Genomic DNA, 16,605 nt, shown 5'->3' on the forward strand with positions numbered 1-16,605 from the left:
TGAATAATATGCAGAATAAAAGACTCACAGGAGCTCAAACAACAAAATAAAAGTCAAAGAAAGACAAGCTGAAACAAAAACTGCTACAAAAAAGAATCACAACCAGTGCTTTAGAATTGTATTGTTTTGCGAAGAAACTAAAATAAAAGTCATACGCGTCGTCCTTCGTATACAAAAAGCAAAGAAATATTTTCTGTCTGAACGTAAAACAGTCGAACGTGAGATTTTATTTTGAATCAAGAATTTCATTAAAAACCTCCAAATGTAAACCTAGGTCGCGATGACTTCTCAGGTCTCCAAAAGTGATTGGTGGATTTTTTATTGTCAATGTCTTCCAGCGCTGTTATGAAAAACGCTCTCTGTGGAGTTGAAGAGAATGGCTGATGCCATCATATTTCTGGATGACAAATGAAAGTGGAATATACCTGGAGGCATTCGGGAAGCGCGTGAGGGATTTGACACAGCCACAGCGTCTGGCTCTTCAGGAACCAAATAGAAACGAGCACCTTTCCCATCTCATAATCCTCCTGAAAGTACAGAAGTTGATCGAAACGCCTAGGACCGACAACCTTAGGGTTAAAAGCATGAATAAAGATGTCAGATCAACCCAGACCAGTTGTGTGGGCACGTTTAGTGTTTTAAATCCTAAAACAGCAAAAGAAATTATATTTCAACCTGACTTGAAATGGCTGTAAATGTTATTACCAGTCAATATCTATGTTTTGAATCAGGTTTCCTGGACTCTGCAGAGCAACACGTGTCAGGATCCGGTAGCAGAACAGACTGAAAGCGTCTCTTTTCTCACCAGCTGATACGTGAAAGCTAGACATTATAAAAGGCAGGGTGAAAGATGGCACATCTCTCCACTGAGAGCTTCGGCAGATCACTGGCAAGATTCTGCTCGCTGCAGACAGCAGTTTCCTTTTAAAAGACTGCAGAGATGGTCTTATCTTATCGGGTTCAAGTGGCGGATAGACGCGAGACTCTGTCGGTGTGTGATACGCAGAGATCTGCTGTTGATGGATTCTGATGAACTCTATCATGCTGTAAGTCCACGTGCTCAGTTCAGAGAATGCGGTATTAAACGGTCCTGGGGGCCTCGGGGGTTTATTGCAGTCCTTTGCAGTTATATTTGTGATTGGGTCTTGCTGAAATATAGAGTAAACCTTGAGACACCTATAAAGCCTAACAACGGGACAGTTCATTGATCCTTCAAAAAAAAATCTAATTTTAAGAAGATATATGTATATTTTTTGGTTACCATAAATTAAACATCAGGCATTTACAGGTAAAATTGGCGTTCATGCTCTTTTTATGTTTATTCTATTTATAATTATTTATAGTTATTCTCTATTTATAAGGGGGGGGAAACAAAACATTTAAATTTTACAAAATGTAACAGTATTCTAAAATTAATTATTAAATGTGATCCTGGAACGCAATACCTGTCATAAGTATCATGCGTTTGTAGCAATAGCCAACAAAAATTGGATGGGTGAAAATGTAAGATTTTTCTTTTATGCCAGAAATCATTAGTAAATTAAGCAAAGATCATGTTCCATGAAGGTATCTTGTAAATCTCCTATCGCAAATTTAATTTCATGAAAATATGCACTGCTAGGAACTTCATTTGAACAAATTTAAAAGCTTTAAATGATTTTTTGCGCCTTCAGATTACAGATTTTCAAAAATCTCAAACCATACATCAATGGAAAGCTTATTACATGTTCAGATGTTCTACAAATCTCAATATTAGAAAGTTAATCCTCACGACTTGTTTGTGGTCCAAGGTCACAAATGTGATTAAATATCACTTAATACGGGTTCAAAAAAAAATACCATACCATTTATTATCATGCTCCTCCAAAAGCTTGTACATAAGAAAGTTGAATGTTGCAGTGAGCTCAGTAAGCACATGCACCACACCATATAAGGAAAAAAGGCGGAGCATAAACAACCCCAGACAAACCTTATTGGCTCTCACGGCTGTCACCGATGCAGTAGCGTACTTGAGTGTGTCCTAACCATCCTACAAGAAAAAAAATATCATAAAGCAGCAAAATAAGAGTTATGTAATAATTTGTAAGATTAATGCGCTGTAAAAAATTGTTGTTATACTCCAAAATGTCATGTTTTTTTTGGCAACAGTGGTGACTATATGTAATTAAGGAGTCGTATTTTTCTGAAATGGCTTACAAGATGGAGGAAAGCATTCGGATCAGTGACGTTGCTATCAAAGCATCAGGGAACTGCATGCGGGTGTGTGGATGCGGGGCGTAGGGCTTGATATTTACACGTCTGCTCTGCCTTTTCCGCTGACGGCTCCCAGATGGCCCCTGCCGCAAACGCTGCCCAACATGGATCTTCACCGAGACGTCTACCAGCCACGGTGGCCAAAAAACAAATACTATGAGCTTTTACGAGCGCTCCATTATTAAAAACAATATCCTCTGCAGATCGTTGAATAATAATCAAAATACCAAGAAGGGCAAAGGTGCGGCTCACTCGATATGAGAAAAACACAAAAACAGCGCGTTTCGTTAAATGTCAAAGATGGTTTCATCTCGATGGAGGGATGGGGGATGTAAAAGCAGTTTGTTTTGTGGATAGATGTCACTTCTGATGTGGTTTACCACGTCTTGGTTTTAGTTCTAGGCTTGGTTTCTCTATATTTATACCAGCAAATGAGTGTTTACCTCAGGAGCCGAGAGAGGGGATGAAGGGGCTTGGGACTTCTGCCGCAGTCAGGACTTTTCTGTAAATCAATCCTCATCTGCAGCTTTCTTCTGCAGGTGGGACGGACAGACATTGCTTTGAGGCGATAGATTGAGTCTCAGCAGACACCTCGAGCATCTCATCACCAGCCGAATGACCCCATCGTCTTCTTGGGAATGTGTTCTCCTCGTAAGCTCACACAGATGGGGACTGGCACTGTTTTAATCTCTGCTTTAAACACACACACTCCTAGATGAATATGAAAGTTGACAGCAACTTAGTTCGCTTTCTAGCCGCATACATGAATACATAAGTCTGCCAACCTTGAGGACTGACACTTTTTTTTTTTTGCTGCTGAAATACAGAGGTCTCAAGAAACTTTGCATTGTGCATTAAAGATTTATTTTGTTGTTGTACTACCTAAAACTAGAAACTCTGATTTAATTCAACATGTTTTACTGTTAATTAGAATTAGATAAAATTAAGTTCAATATTATCTTATAATTTTAAAAACATTAAATAAAAAAAACACAAAATGAAAAATTGGATGCTTCAAATAACTTAATATAAATAAATAAAACTGATCTAATATGTGTGTGTTTGTGTGTGTGTATATATATATATATATATATATATATATACTACTAATATATATATATATATATATATATATATATATATATTACTAATAAATAACATGACTTTATAATTTACAATATCATGATAATTCTAAATATTAACAAAAAACTGTTCAAATAATGATTATTTGTGAAAAAACATTTCGAAATAATGTAAAAAAAAAACCTGTAATGCTGTTATCATTTAATAAAACTACAACTATTAATTTTTTTGTTTAATGAATAAAATCGTGTGTAGTAGATAAAACCTAAACATTTATTTATTTTTTTGCCATTGCAGCTAATTTGAAAAAATAAATAAAATTGATGTTATAGTTTTCTGTACATCAGTAGAAGTATATAGTGAATATTTACAGGTGGGTTTAACAAACCATTGGTTACTTTTGATTATATTATTAAAAGCAGACAGTTCATATTCTTTCCTATTTTTCTGTTTTGACACGGTTTTCAGTTTTTATGTTTTGACACTGTTTCAATTTCATTCATTTGATTGGTCAGATTAACCAGCCATTTGTACGACATCCCACCCCAAGTTTTTTCTGCACAAAAGGCTACGAAACAATTTGCAAAAAGAAGCAATATACATTTTATTGTAACTTTCTGTACATATATACAGTTGAAGTGCGATACAGCAGCTAGGTGGCGCTGCAGGACACTCGGATTGCACTGCTACAGGTTAGGCCACTGCGGCCGTTTCCATTACGGCCAGGCTTGTCTTTGGCTTGAGTGGACAACAGATCATTACCCATGAGCCCTCAGAGTACCGACTTTCAGTTACTCAAGGTTGCCTACATACAGTAAATATGGCTTTTTGCTCATTTAATAGCCCCGGAAATTGTCGCGAAATGTCCCAAATGCAATTACTACACACAAAAATGTTACTAAAAAGACAGTACGGTTTAAGCACGATACATTTAGAGACTCTCAACGCTGCAAAAAGTGGTTGACTTAATTGCGTTCCCACCGGAGTCTGCAAGACATCTAGATAAAGACTGGAGAATATGATTATTAAGGTATGAGTGGATAAAACGAAACAGAGGCAGAAATCCCTTTCCTTCGAGGTTAGAGATCGCAGGGTGATTAGTGGCCCACAACTCTGTGTTGAAACAGACTCTGCCGTATATAAATATATAACGATGTGTGGAAGCCTGTTAAATCCGTCCTGTCAGGGTTCATCTCTGGGGAGAGAGGAGTGGGAACAGATTACCGGTGAGAAAGCTTAGAAAACCAATTCTACCGCTCGCAGTTAGAGTGTAGGGAACCGCGCACCCAGGAGAAGACCATAATCTGCCTCGGGCACGGATTTCGCCCCAGATTTCGGTGCCAGACCAAAAATCCTCTTTCAGTCAATGCCCAAAAGAAAAAAAAAAAAAAAACGGCAATGCTAAAACCGACCTTTAACCTTTATAAATAAAGGGAGGGAGAGGTAGAGGCGATTTTTGACTGTGCCGTAAACAGCTGGTAAATGCGATTTTCCTAATGAGAAGTTAATCTATCCGAATCCTCTGTGACATAACAACGCTTCCTCTCAGAGAGGAAAGAACTGATACGGCATCACAGGAAAATACTGAATCTTTAAATATCACCGGGCCTTACGCTGCCTTTAAATCATGTCAGGATGATGGTATTTATGAGCTGAGCGTACATCAAAGTTATTAGGTGGGAAACTTTTGAACAGAATTGCTGAATGTTAATTAATGGATTATGGTGCAAGCTACTGCAATTAGCATTTAGGATGTTGAATGTATTATTTTGTATGCTTTTTGAGCTCGAATTGAAACCACAAAATCATTTTTGTTTCATGAAATGAACTAAAAAATGTGTAATTTTTTTAAGGTAAGAAAAAACTACACACACTATATATATATACATACATACATATATATATATATATATATATATATATATATATATATATATATACACACACATACATATATATATATATATATATATATATATAAGCTAATTTCCCCCAAAAAACATTATTTTAGCAGCCAGTGTTGGGAGGTGTAAAAACACCTATATTCAGATGTTCGTAGATGCAATGATGATAAAAAAGGATCTATGAGGTGATAGGATGAAGATGAGAAGCACCTGGTAATGCTGCTGCCACTTAGTGGTGTTACACTGTGCTACACTGAGACAGAGTTCACACAATGGGACGACGGATCAATACCTTATTCACATTATAAATTCATTATAACACAGATAAAGACCTATAAATCAATAAATATTTACCTTTTTACTCTACATATAGTTTCTCAATTTACAGGAACAAAAACAAAAACAAAATCTCCTGACGATGTTACAATACATAGCTCTTTGGGAAGACAAAATAAGTAAAACAATAAAAAAAAAAAGGTCCGTCTTTATGTTCGATCAAAGCATAACATGAAGCCAGTTATAAATGGAGACGCTTTACACTGGACTGCTTTATAGGCACATAGGAGTGTATATCTGTGCTCTGCCGGCTTGAAGCTTTTCAGCCATTTGTCTGTATTCCTTAGAATTTTTCTCTTCTAAGTCTCTTCTCGGATCGGAAATAAATAAATATTCCTTTGTGAGTGCACATTCATCTAACCATTTGAGACAAACCAGCGCTTTGACTGTTTCCTGACGCGACCTTTCTGTGATTATAGAGTCTGTCACCTCAACACGGTCTGAACACGCGGAAAACTTCATTTCATCACAGTTTAGAGCCAGTTCGGATTGCACGCGGATCTGCATGTAGCTGCAGACAGGCCTAGTGCGTTACAGCACTGGAACATCTTGTAAAAAATGAGTCCCAAAGGGGAAAGAAGCAGGAAGTGAAAACACACAGCCAATATCTCATCCAACAGCACAGAACAATGCCATACTTTGATGCGACGAAGAAATTTACAAACTAGTGGTCGAGAATTTAGTCAGTGGTTTTACTTATAGTGGTAAATATCATAATTATATATATATATATATATATATATATATATATATATATATATATATATATATATATATATATATATATATATTATTTTTTTAATTGCATCCAAAATAAAAGTTTTTGTTTACATAATAAATATACACACAATATACACACACATGCATATATATATGTAAAAGAATGTGTAGCGTTTATTAAATACATTTATTTATAAAATATTAGAATATGAATATATAAATGCAAATATTTAAAAATATATACTGTGTGTGTCTGTATTAATATATTCATAATAAATATAGAGTGCACATGCATATAATGTAAACAAAAACTTATTTTGGATGTGATTAATCGTGATATATATATATATATATATATATATATATATATATATAATTTATTTGCACAGTATCGGTCACCCTGCAATTTTTATGTATCGAACACAGTCCTGTATCACATCGGTCGACCGCTAGACATAGCTAGCTTCTGATCCACTAGTAGATTTCAAACAGAATTATCAGGCTCATCGTTTTGAAATGTGTCAGTTCTTCTTGCAAACGTGTGTAAATCCCCTTCATTAGTTGATTGAGAAGGCACTGTCTGCGCTATCTGGCAGGATCCCTTCTGGATAGGGTGACACAATGCTTTCGGGGCCGTGGGCCCCTGCTGAAAAAGCTGTTTACAGGCCTGTCACCACGATCCCTTTTGTTTCCTGTCAGCGTCTCGCTGCGCATCTCCCCGATGATGTGGTAGCGTGCAAATCAGATAAACAGGGCGTGACAAGCCCACAATGTATCTCCGGAGATAAGCGCGCAAAGCACAAAACAACCGGTCCATCCTTTAAAGTGGAAATCTGAAAATAAGAGAGATTTCGTCGGATAGAAACAGGGAAGAGACAGCAATCAATTACCGCAGCCTACGTGGCAGGGAGCTATGATCTTAATCGGAGATGAATAGCTGGGTGGGATTGTGAACACCTCCGGGGCAGCCCAGACACTGTGAGGGGGCGTCATCAATAATAGTGCAGGTAAGGAGGACTCAGGCAAGGTCGGGACAAACATGTTTCCCCATGAGCAGACAAACCGAAATAGCTGACGGCGTAACCTCAGTCCGACTACGGCGTTCCGTCTCAGGCCCGGGTTCACCATCGAGACGCCCGGAAGGGTCTTTTAAGATGCGGTCTGGGGTTGTGTTTGATAATCCGCTTCCTGAGAGACAGTCCGTCATCTATCAAACCCCATGCACGTCCTCCAGGATAGACAAACGAGACACAGAGAGAGCGGCCAATCGCTTGCCCTTTTTCTGACTCAGTCCGTCTGCTTTTTTTTTTCCCTCCGTTTCCTTTCTCTTGTGCGCGATCGCTGAGCCGTTCACTCCTCGCCTTCTTCTACGTACGTGGAGGGAAACCAGCCCACCTGTGGATGAGAGGGAACAGAAGGAATGAGTGATTAGAGGAGAAGGTTGCGGGGGGTATTACAGAGGATTTGCGTCACTTCATTGCCTGGATAACCTTGAGGATGCGCCGGCTGCAGGAGGAGGGGAGGAGGGTCGGCGCTGGATTGTTTAAGAGCTTCCAGGGGCTGCATGCGGGCCTGAGCAATAATATCCAGCAGGACCGTACGACAGAGCTGTTTTTCAGGGTTTTTTTTTTTTTTTTTTTTTGATCGGCCAAATCAGGGAGGGAGAGACGGGAAGATGGAGCGAAAGAAACTGTGTTGTTGATTCTTGTCCTGTTTCTGCTATGATCTCAGTCATGCAAAATGTCTCAAATAAAATGCAAAGCTCACAATGATATATATATATATATATATATATATATATATATATATATATATATATATATATATATATATATATATATATTTACAAACACACACACAGTATCACTGTGAGTTTTGCATAAAAACTGGTTTAAATTTTTACAATTGTTTTAAAAAAAAAAAAACTTTTTTTTTAATTTTGTATCATATATTACTTGCTAAATATAATGTTATTAATAATACAGAGAAATGTATGTTTATTCAAATCATATCTAATAGTTTACTCTTTTTATTTTATTTTTATGAATTCATTTATAATTTATATTATTAAAATGTTACAATTATGAATTATTTATAAGATTTTCAGTAAATGATTCCTTAATAAAAAAAGCGTGTTTTTTTTTCCTCAAAAGAAAAACGGGTGTGTGAGAGGAATCGCACAAAATTATTCCAGAACTATCACTATTTTTCAAATTCAATTGAATCTATGCTAGCAAGCTGGATAAAAAAATACACATCGGTAACAACGGCATAATATATAACGTGAAGTCAGCTTAATTTGCAAAAACAGTGTACCGTACATCACAGAAACCAAACATTTACATTTTGCAAGGAAGAAAACTAGCCGCACGAGCTCAACTAATGGCTCCGTCCTCTACATTTGATATTCTGAATACTATAACTATGTGAAGCTGGAATCTGGAGCAGTTCGATTTACTGAAGCCGGGCTGTCCATCACTAGGCAACAAAAATAGAAACCAGCCATCCATCAAAACATAATTTCAAACACCACTCTTGACGATCACAGCTGGTTAGGACAAAACGCAGATTAACAAGGGAGTGATGTGATTTATCGGTTGACGTTTTATCGTGTCACACCTCACTCACGTGCAGGAATGAGACGCATGAATACAAAAAGCCACACAGGCTCTGTCCATTTCAGAAGGAGGCAGGGGAACCGCTGAAAGCACTGATCCCGAAATCTATTACTGGCATCCATAAAACAGCCCTAAACGTTTTATTCACTAAATTACACATCAGCCTCCCTGATGAAACCATTATAAGACGGCTCAAGAGGCTCAAAAAAACATTTGACAGTTCGATGTGCTTTAAGTACAAATAAGCTTTTGGGCTCAGTATGAAATAATGCTGCTTAATTCGATCGCGATGCCACATTTTCTGTGCACTTTCAGTTTTCTGTCATTCTTAGCAGGATGCCTGTCTTCTCAGATCAGAGTAGAGAAGCCTGATATGAATAGACAGTACTTTCACATTTGTTTACAGTAAGCAGGTGCTCTCTGACTGTGCACTAAAAGCACTTTAAATTTTAAAGCAGACATCATATTGTTTTTATTTATTTTAAAACATTAAACCCAGGTTTCACAGACAAGGCTTAAGCTTAGTCCCTGACTAAAATGTAAGTCTGAGCTGTTTCAACTGAAACAAACTTGCATTGACTTAAAATATATAAAAATATATCAGTGCCTTTGTTTTGTCTCAAGATGCACCCCAGTCATTTTTTTTGTTTGTTTGTTTATAAAAATTACTTAAATGTCATAATTGAACTATTGCTTTGTCTAAGCCCTGTCAGTGAAACCGGGCCTAAATAATTTAAATATATGTTCACTAACTATTAAATGCCGATATGGTAAAGCAAATTATATTCAATTCACAAGTACAAGACGTGAACTATTGTATCCCACAATGCAGCGAGTTACTTTTGACCTTAAAAGTAAAAGCATCCATGATAGTGGTCTCTTATGCTTTAATGAATTATTTAAAATTTGACCAATATTTTCTATCTTGATATCTTTTATGATGTAATTTATTCTTGTGATACAAAGCTGTATTTTTACCAACATTACTCCAGTCTTATTCAGAAATCATTTTAATATTTTGATTGCTTCTCAGGTGTGCTGCTTAGTATTTTTTGTAAACTGGATAGATAATAACTAGTTTGAACATATTAATAAATAAAAAGAACATTTATTAAAAAAAATTATATATATATATATATATATATATATATATATATATATATATATATATATATATATATTTATTTATTTATTTTATTTTTTTGACATTATATATCTTTACTGTCAGCTCTTCTAAATTGAATGCGTTTGTGCTGAATCTTTTTTTTTTTATTTTTATTTTTTTGGTGTATTACCCAACATATAAGGAGCTTTTTATTTTTCACCTGGCGTTAACTAGTTAAGACACGAAACTTAGTAAACTTTCCAGAACATGAAACTATCACAAATTCGTAAGACACATCTATCGTTGCATTATACGCGTCATGTACTATTTATGCAGTATATAGTATGCAAGCACACTCACCCGTCCATTAACTTCACCCCTCCACCAGCCATTGGCTCCAGTTTTGCTGTAGATCTTCACCACATCGCCCTCCTGCAGAGACAGTTCCCGTGTGTCCCGAGAGCTGAAGTCGTAGCGGGCGATCGCTACACCCATCACCTTGGGAGTGAACACTGTAGAGACGAGAAAAAACAGAAAGGGAATCAAGCATCACAGGATAAAAAAGAAGATGAGCATCAGACAAAATTAACCAGACAAACAAAGAGAGGATGGATGCAGCGGAGTCAGGCTGTACAGTCTCCCTAAGGACTCTTGTAATCACCGCACCCCTTCATGTGTTTGCCTGCCTTAGCACATCCACTCTAAATAAATGATTCTCGTGAATCTGGGACGGGTCCAATCACAGCTGAAGTGGCTGTTTTGATTATGTCTTGAGATGTGTCAACAGCATAATCCGCTGGGTTAATTACATTTCAGACGACTTTTCCCTCAAAAACACATCAAGTTCCTTCTAGCAGCTCGCTGACGTTTTGTTGGACCCGTTTGGCGGTTCTTTCTAAATGCGGTGGGCCGAGGGAAATACGTGGTGGCGGATTCAAATGAGCCTTTGTTTTATCGGACTTCAGAGGCTCTGAGGACTTTGTGAACGGTAGCCAGAGAAGCTAGGCCTTCCGCCAGACGTGTGTTGATGAGATCCGCCTCGGTGCCAGGACGCTTTTCTCTTCAGCTGTTTTAAAGTGAGCAAGACTTGTACAGACAGAGAACTGGCTGCCAGTTAGCTGCCGTCATGCTCAAAGCGAGAAGTTTGTAAAGGAGGAAGAGAGAGAGAGAGAGAGAGAGATGTCACAAAGTTAGCCCGACTCCTTCCTTTTCATCACGGCTCCCCTGACAAAAACCGCCCGTAATGACGGATCTAATAAGCTAACTGCCTGAAATGAGATAATGATGAGTCATGTTGTCAGTCAGTCAGTGTCGTGCAGCTGACAAAGGACATATGGTGCATGCGGCAATGCGTTAGAGAAGATGATAGCGGCTGTGAGATGATCTATAAACAGACACGCACGATGAGATGGGAGGCGGGGTTAAACGTGTAAACATGGCAGCCTCAGATCTCCTGCGACCTTGACAAAACGACACACCAATGTAGGAAGAAAACGTGTACCTGTACCTGACCAGAATGGGGCGGTAGAGGGGGGGACAAAGCTGTAGCCGGCGGGAGTTAGAAAAGACAGCCCGCAGAGCAGCGGGGCTGAGGTGGGCGGAGGCATGGGCGTGGTGGGGCGGAGGCGGAGTGAGGTAAGGGTGGGGCAAGGGTAAAGAGAAGAAAAGCAAAAGAAAAAGCATGTTTAAGTCAAACGCAACTTTTGCAAGCAAACAGTGCAGATTGTAAACAAATGCTAACTTCTTGCATCAACACTTGCCCTTGCCTTGTTCAGACTGTAAGTCCAAATCAGATTTTATTTAACGTTTAAGTTTGAACAAATTTGAAAGTAACCAGATGCTTTAAATTAAGATTGTATTGATTGTGCTGCTGCGCCAGTAGGTGGAGACTTCGACTGTTAAAAAAGCATTTTTATCACTGTTAAAAAGTGAGTTTGTAATCAAACCGTTCATCCAGTAATGAAGCAAGTGAAAGCTTTGTGAGTGAGTCAAGGAAACTTTCATTCAGTTTTTAATAACAACAAATACAGTTAACTAACACATTAAAGTTATTTTGTCTTGTTGTCTATTCGGAATCATGGAAGAATCAAGATTTCTATATATTTTAAAACAAAAAATTACGTTTTAATATTGAGAGTAATAGACACAGCAGAGAATAAAGCAGCGGGGAGGTACACACAAACCTGTTCTAACGGCCTGTGATACACAATATGTGCATTCAGTTATTTCACTCAGATCCCAATCGAAAACAGAAATAATCAGATTTGGACTGACAGTGTGAATATTTTCTACATTTGTGCCGTTTCTTAATAAGCAGTGCAGGGGAGTAGCTACATATTGTCATGCTGTAAGAGAACATCTGTTATTGCCGTTATGCTGTTGTTGTTGTTTTCATACCAACACAACGTTATTTCCATAGAAACCAATACATATATTTCAGAAAACCACAAATCAGATCTAATCAGTGGCGATACACGGTGTGGATATAGAATAATTTTTATAAAATTCCAATCGGACACTAAAATATACAGATCTGGAAAGACACTGCGAACACAGCCTTAGAGATTCCCACCGGTAGTACACAAATGTCAGCTCTGGAATATTTCTATTCATGTCCCGTTCCACTGAGAACTATCAGTAAGGTTTGTGTTTACTAAAACTCCAGGAGCGTCTGTGCTCGACTGTGGCAGTGAAGCGAGTTCCCCTCACCATCTGATGCTCCATCTGACCAGCTCAGCCCAGAGCGTCACGGACCCCCAGTGTGTCAGGAACACAATATGTTTGAAGGCAGAGAAACTTGGTGTAACTAACAACACGTCAATGAACATCGAACAATCTGATGATTAGGAGTGTGTGCAGAACATCAGGCCTAACTGTTGTTTTAGCATGTTTTCGTGGCCTACTTTTTTAAGGTTCCACATTTCTGGAACATAATGACTAAAAATAGTGCAAAAAATTGCCTACTATAAAATAGCCTAATAAATATGAATTAAAAGCTTCCCTTAAGACTATGACTGTGTCTTTGAAATAAAGCGGACTATGAAACATCCACAGATATAAAAACATATTAAAAGGTTCACCCCAGAATGAAAATTCTGTCATTAATTACTCACTCTCATGTCGTTCCAAACCCGTGAGACCTTCGTTCATCTTCGGAAAACAAATTAAGATTTTTTTATGAAACTGGAGAGCTATCTAACCCTCTGTAGACATCTGTGGCTCAGCTTCAGTTTTGCAATGCCACAAGAATACTTTTTTTTACCAAAAATACCATAATGTATTCAACTGTTCTTTTCCCCTGAATTACGCCTTCCGCCATTTGGGAGAGTATCACAATGCAGCACGTATGCACACTTTAACATATGTGATGTAGTCAGCCTTGTTTACGTTCGTGGGGGGGAAGCACACGCATGAGCGTAACCTGCGGCTGTTCACGCCTAGGAGAAACAGCACGTATGCTTTGTTACACTCGGCAAAAGATGTAACTTGGAAGAGAAGAATGGCTGAGCAAATTATGTTATTTTTGTTATCTTTGCACTAAAAAGGTATTCTTGGTGTTGCAAATCCGAAGTTGAGCTACTGATGTTGCATCCTGTTTTACCGATGTATTTACTATGTTTCTGTACATTTCAGTTGTGTTGCTGTCTATGGAGGGTCAGATAGCTCTCAGATTTCATCACAAATATCTTAATTTGTGTTCCAAAGATGAACAAAGGTCTCACGGGTTTGGAACGACACGAGGGTCTGTCATAATTAATGACAGAATTTTTATTTTGGGGTGAACTAACCCCACTAAGCATATAAATCAGATAAAATTTAAATTCACGATTGATTTTCCTCTTCCTTTAAGTTGTCTTTTTTTTTTTCTCTCTTACTCGTCTCTTTCTTCTTTGTTCTCTAGCAATCATTTTAACACTGACTGGGTTCAAAAGCATCTCTTTTTTTCCTTAAACATCTGTTCAAAGTTTTGAAGGGACAACCCAAGCTGAAGCTAACCAAGCTCATGAATTTATGCAGGAGCACATGCTGTGTGTCTCCAAAAGGCCTCGTCTCCGACCACTACCTAACCTGTGATGTCCGAGCCGCTAACGGGCACTTGAGATTCCACCCACGTCACTCCAGGAGAACCAAACACCCATCCGCCCACTATTCTGCACACTCTGCCAGGCTCAAACCTCCTGTCTTCAGCACGTCGTTATCCATAACGTAAATATTCAGGATTATGGATTTGCCGTCCAACCCGCGTGCCTCGCTTCACATTCAATGGAATATAAGTAGAGACGCATCATAGCTGACAGCATCTCCAGCGCTTCCTGGATATAAATAAATATGAAGAAGGAAAGGGGCAACCATCATGCAATTTGTTCTCCCTTCCCCTGCGAATTAAAGCCACGATTATTTCTGTGTCCAACAAGAACACTGGAGGTCACACCACACAGACTGCTTCCGTTCTGCAACTGCAGATTTTTTTTTCTCTACACCTACTCAGGTTCAAGTTTACACTTAGAGTAGATTCCCCTGTTGCTCTGCAGTGACGTTTCCTGTCTACTAGCATGGTTTAAAGGTCTCATGCAGAGGTTTACATGAAAAACTCATGTGCCTCTGGCAGCCGTCTCGAAAACAATTGCATGTAATTTGCATTTATTGGCACATAAGCAGAGAGGTAAAAAAAAATGGAAAGATGCTGAAAATGGACCTTGGGGGTAACATGAGCAAAAAAATGGTAGTAATGCATGCTGGGAGATCCATTCTTTGGTCAAAGTTGCTTTGTTAAAGCAGTGAAGTGTTTGAGTGACGTCCCCCCAGCTTCTCAATCTGCCAACATTTCCCAATTGTGACGAGACCCTCGCTGTGACATATGGAGCTACAATAAAATCTCATCTAAGCACTGATTGCAATGCGCCATAAACTCTCAGATCAGGCTGTAAGCACAGCTCAGTAGTTCAGGGTTTTACTAATAGCCCACGTTTGAGGTTTTTAACTCATTCCTCTCCCGTAAATGGAGAACAACACAGATGTCTCAGGAGCCATGAACAGACAGCAAAACTTCTTTGTAAGCTTATATAAATGTTTAACTAATGCTGCAAGCATGTGAATCCATTTTTAACTGAAAATTTGTCTTGCATGATATATTTACACTTTACAAAGACACACTAAAATAAAAAATAAAATAATATATTATGTATTTTTGTGGAGTGTGTATCAGAGTGTGAATCCGTCTTTTACCAAACATTTTTTTCCCAGCCCTTTAAAATAAGTATTGAGTAGGATTAGGGTAGCTGTAGGGATGTCTTATATTGTCCCAAAAAGGAGACAACCATTTAATAATTTGAATTAAAAATATAATTTACACTCAGTATGTTATTATAACATACAGTTTTATAGAAAAACTATTTTCACTTAGTGCAAACAGCCACTGCCATATTATATATGTATCATCTGTTATTTCCTTGTGGCATTTATAATACAACACATATTTGCATTCTGACATTAAACATAAAATGTGACATCAAAACTAGAATCAGGCATACTTAGAGGTATTTGTGCTATATTAATTCATTTACAATTCATGAATTGTACCTTCTAGTTAATAAAAAAAAACAAAAGCTAAGATAAATCATAGTGCTTAACATCAAGGCATCTGAGAACACGTGTGAAGATTTAGTCTCAAAGACTTTCAATGAAGAAACACTGCTACCATAGCAACTGCCCTGGTGACCATAGCTACTGTCCATCACAACAATCTCACGTGTTTTGAACTATCGAACACAAAAACAAGAACCTCACGAATCGCTGTGTTTACACTCAAACTAAGATAAAACCAACGCCCCGAGGCTACTGTGATAGGATTTAACAAGCGCATGAGTTGTTCGTGTGAATCTGCAACTAGCAATCTGTGTTTTTGTTAGCACGGTACGTACTGTTGGCTCCATTCTCCGGCTCTCGGTAGGCGAACTGCAGCGTGGTATCAAGTGTCCTGAATCCTTCCCGCAGAGAGTGATGTTTGTAATACTCGATCAGCTCCTGCATTAAACACACACATACGCTCAACATGATGTCAGTTCGCATAAAAGGGTAAATATCTACAGCCATTAAAAGGGAAAATAAAAAATAAATATATGAACGGATTCAATGCGGCTCCAGCGTTCGCAATCCAATAATGTTATTTAACTGGCATTTGCGAGATCGAATCTAAAAGTGCTTTCGAAAAGAAGCTGACAAAAGACATTTGATTTTTCCGCAGAATAGAGACATTAAGCAGCGTGATTTCCTAATGCCCTTTAGAAGGCAAACAGATGACAAAACAGAAGGGATAGCAGAAATGATACAAAGAGATTTCCAAACGTAATAAGCTGGTATAATGCAAACATTTATCTTTATTGCGCTGACCTTAAAAACATATGAGCATAACATTTACTTTTCACTCTATATGATAAAGACGCTTTAATAACAGTGTTCTGGCACAAAACATTAGCACTTACTAAAATGCTTCTGAACTTCCTGTTTTCTGCAATGTGGAAGAATCCCTCCTTTGTTAAGATCTTGATGTGTTTCACGTCGTTGTTGTACCTGTGGGCCATGAATA

General features: G+C 38.0%; 1 protein-coding gene across 2 annotated transcripts in view; it reads right to left on the reverse strand.

Annotated features, from left to right (window-relative positions):
* Window positions 1–6,582: 6,582 nt before the first annotated feature.
* Window positions 6,583–16,605, reverse strand: part of LOC122329832 (guanine nucleotide exchange factor VAV3) — a 65,896-nt gene continuing 55,873 nt past the window's right edge. Inside the window, exons 24-28 of one of the 2 annotated variants that reach the window (XM_043226439.1) lie at window positions 16,502–16,589; window positions 15,941–16,043; window positions 11,527–11,607; window positions 10,380–10,531; window positions 6,583–7,691 (exon numbers count right to left, since the gene is read on the reverse strand). In XM_043226439.1, the coding sequence (XP_043082374.1) occupies window positions 7,647–7,691; window positions 10,380–10,531; window positions 11,527–11,607; window positions 15,941–16,043; window positions 16,502–16,589 (469 nt within the window). In that variant the 3' untranslated portion in view covers window positions 6,583–7,646. The remainder of the gene's footprint in view (window positions 7,692–10,379; window positions 10,532–11,526; window positions 11,608–15,940; window positions 16,044–16,501; window positions 16,590–16,605) is intronic. The other variant, XM_043226440.1, reaches the window with a different exon arrangement.

The sequence above is a fragment of the Puntigrus tetrazona genome, chromosome 24 (genome assembly GCF_018831695.1).
Source record: "Puntigrus tetrazona isolate hp1 chromosome 24, ASM1883169v1, whole genome shotgun sequence".
Lineage (NCBI taxonomy): Eukaryota > Metazoa > Chordata > Actinopteri > Cypriniformes > Cyprinidae > Puntigrus > Puntigrus tetrazona.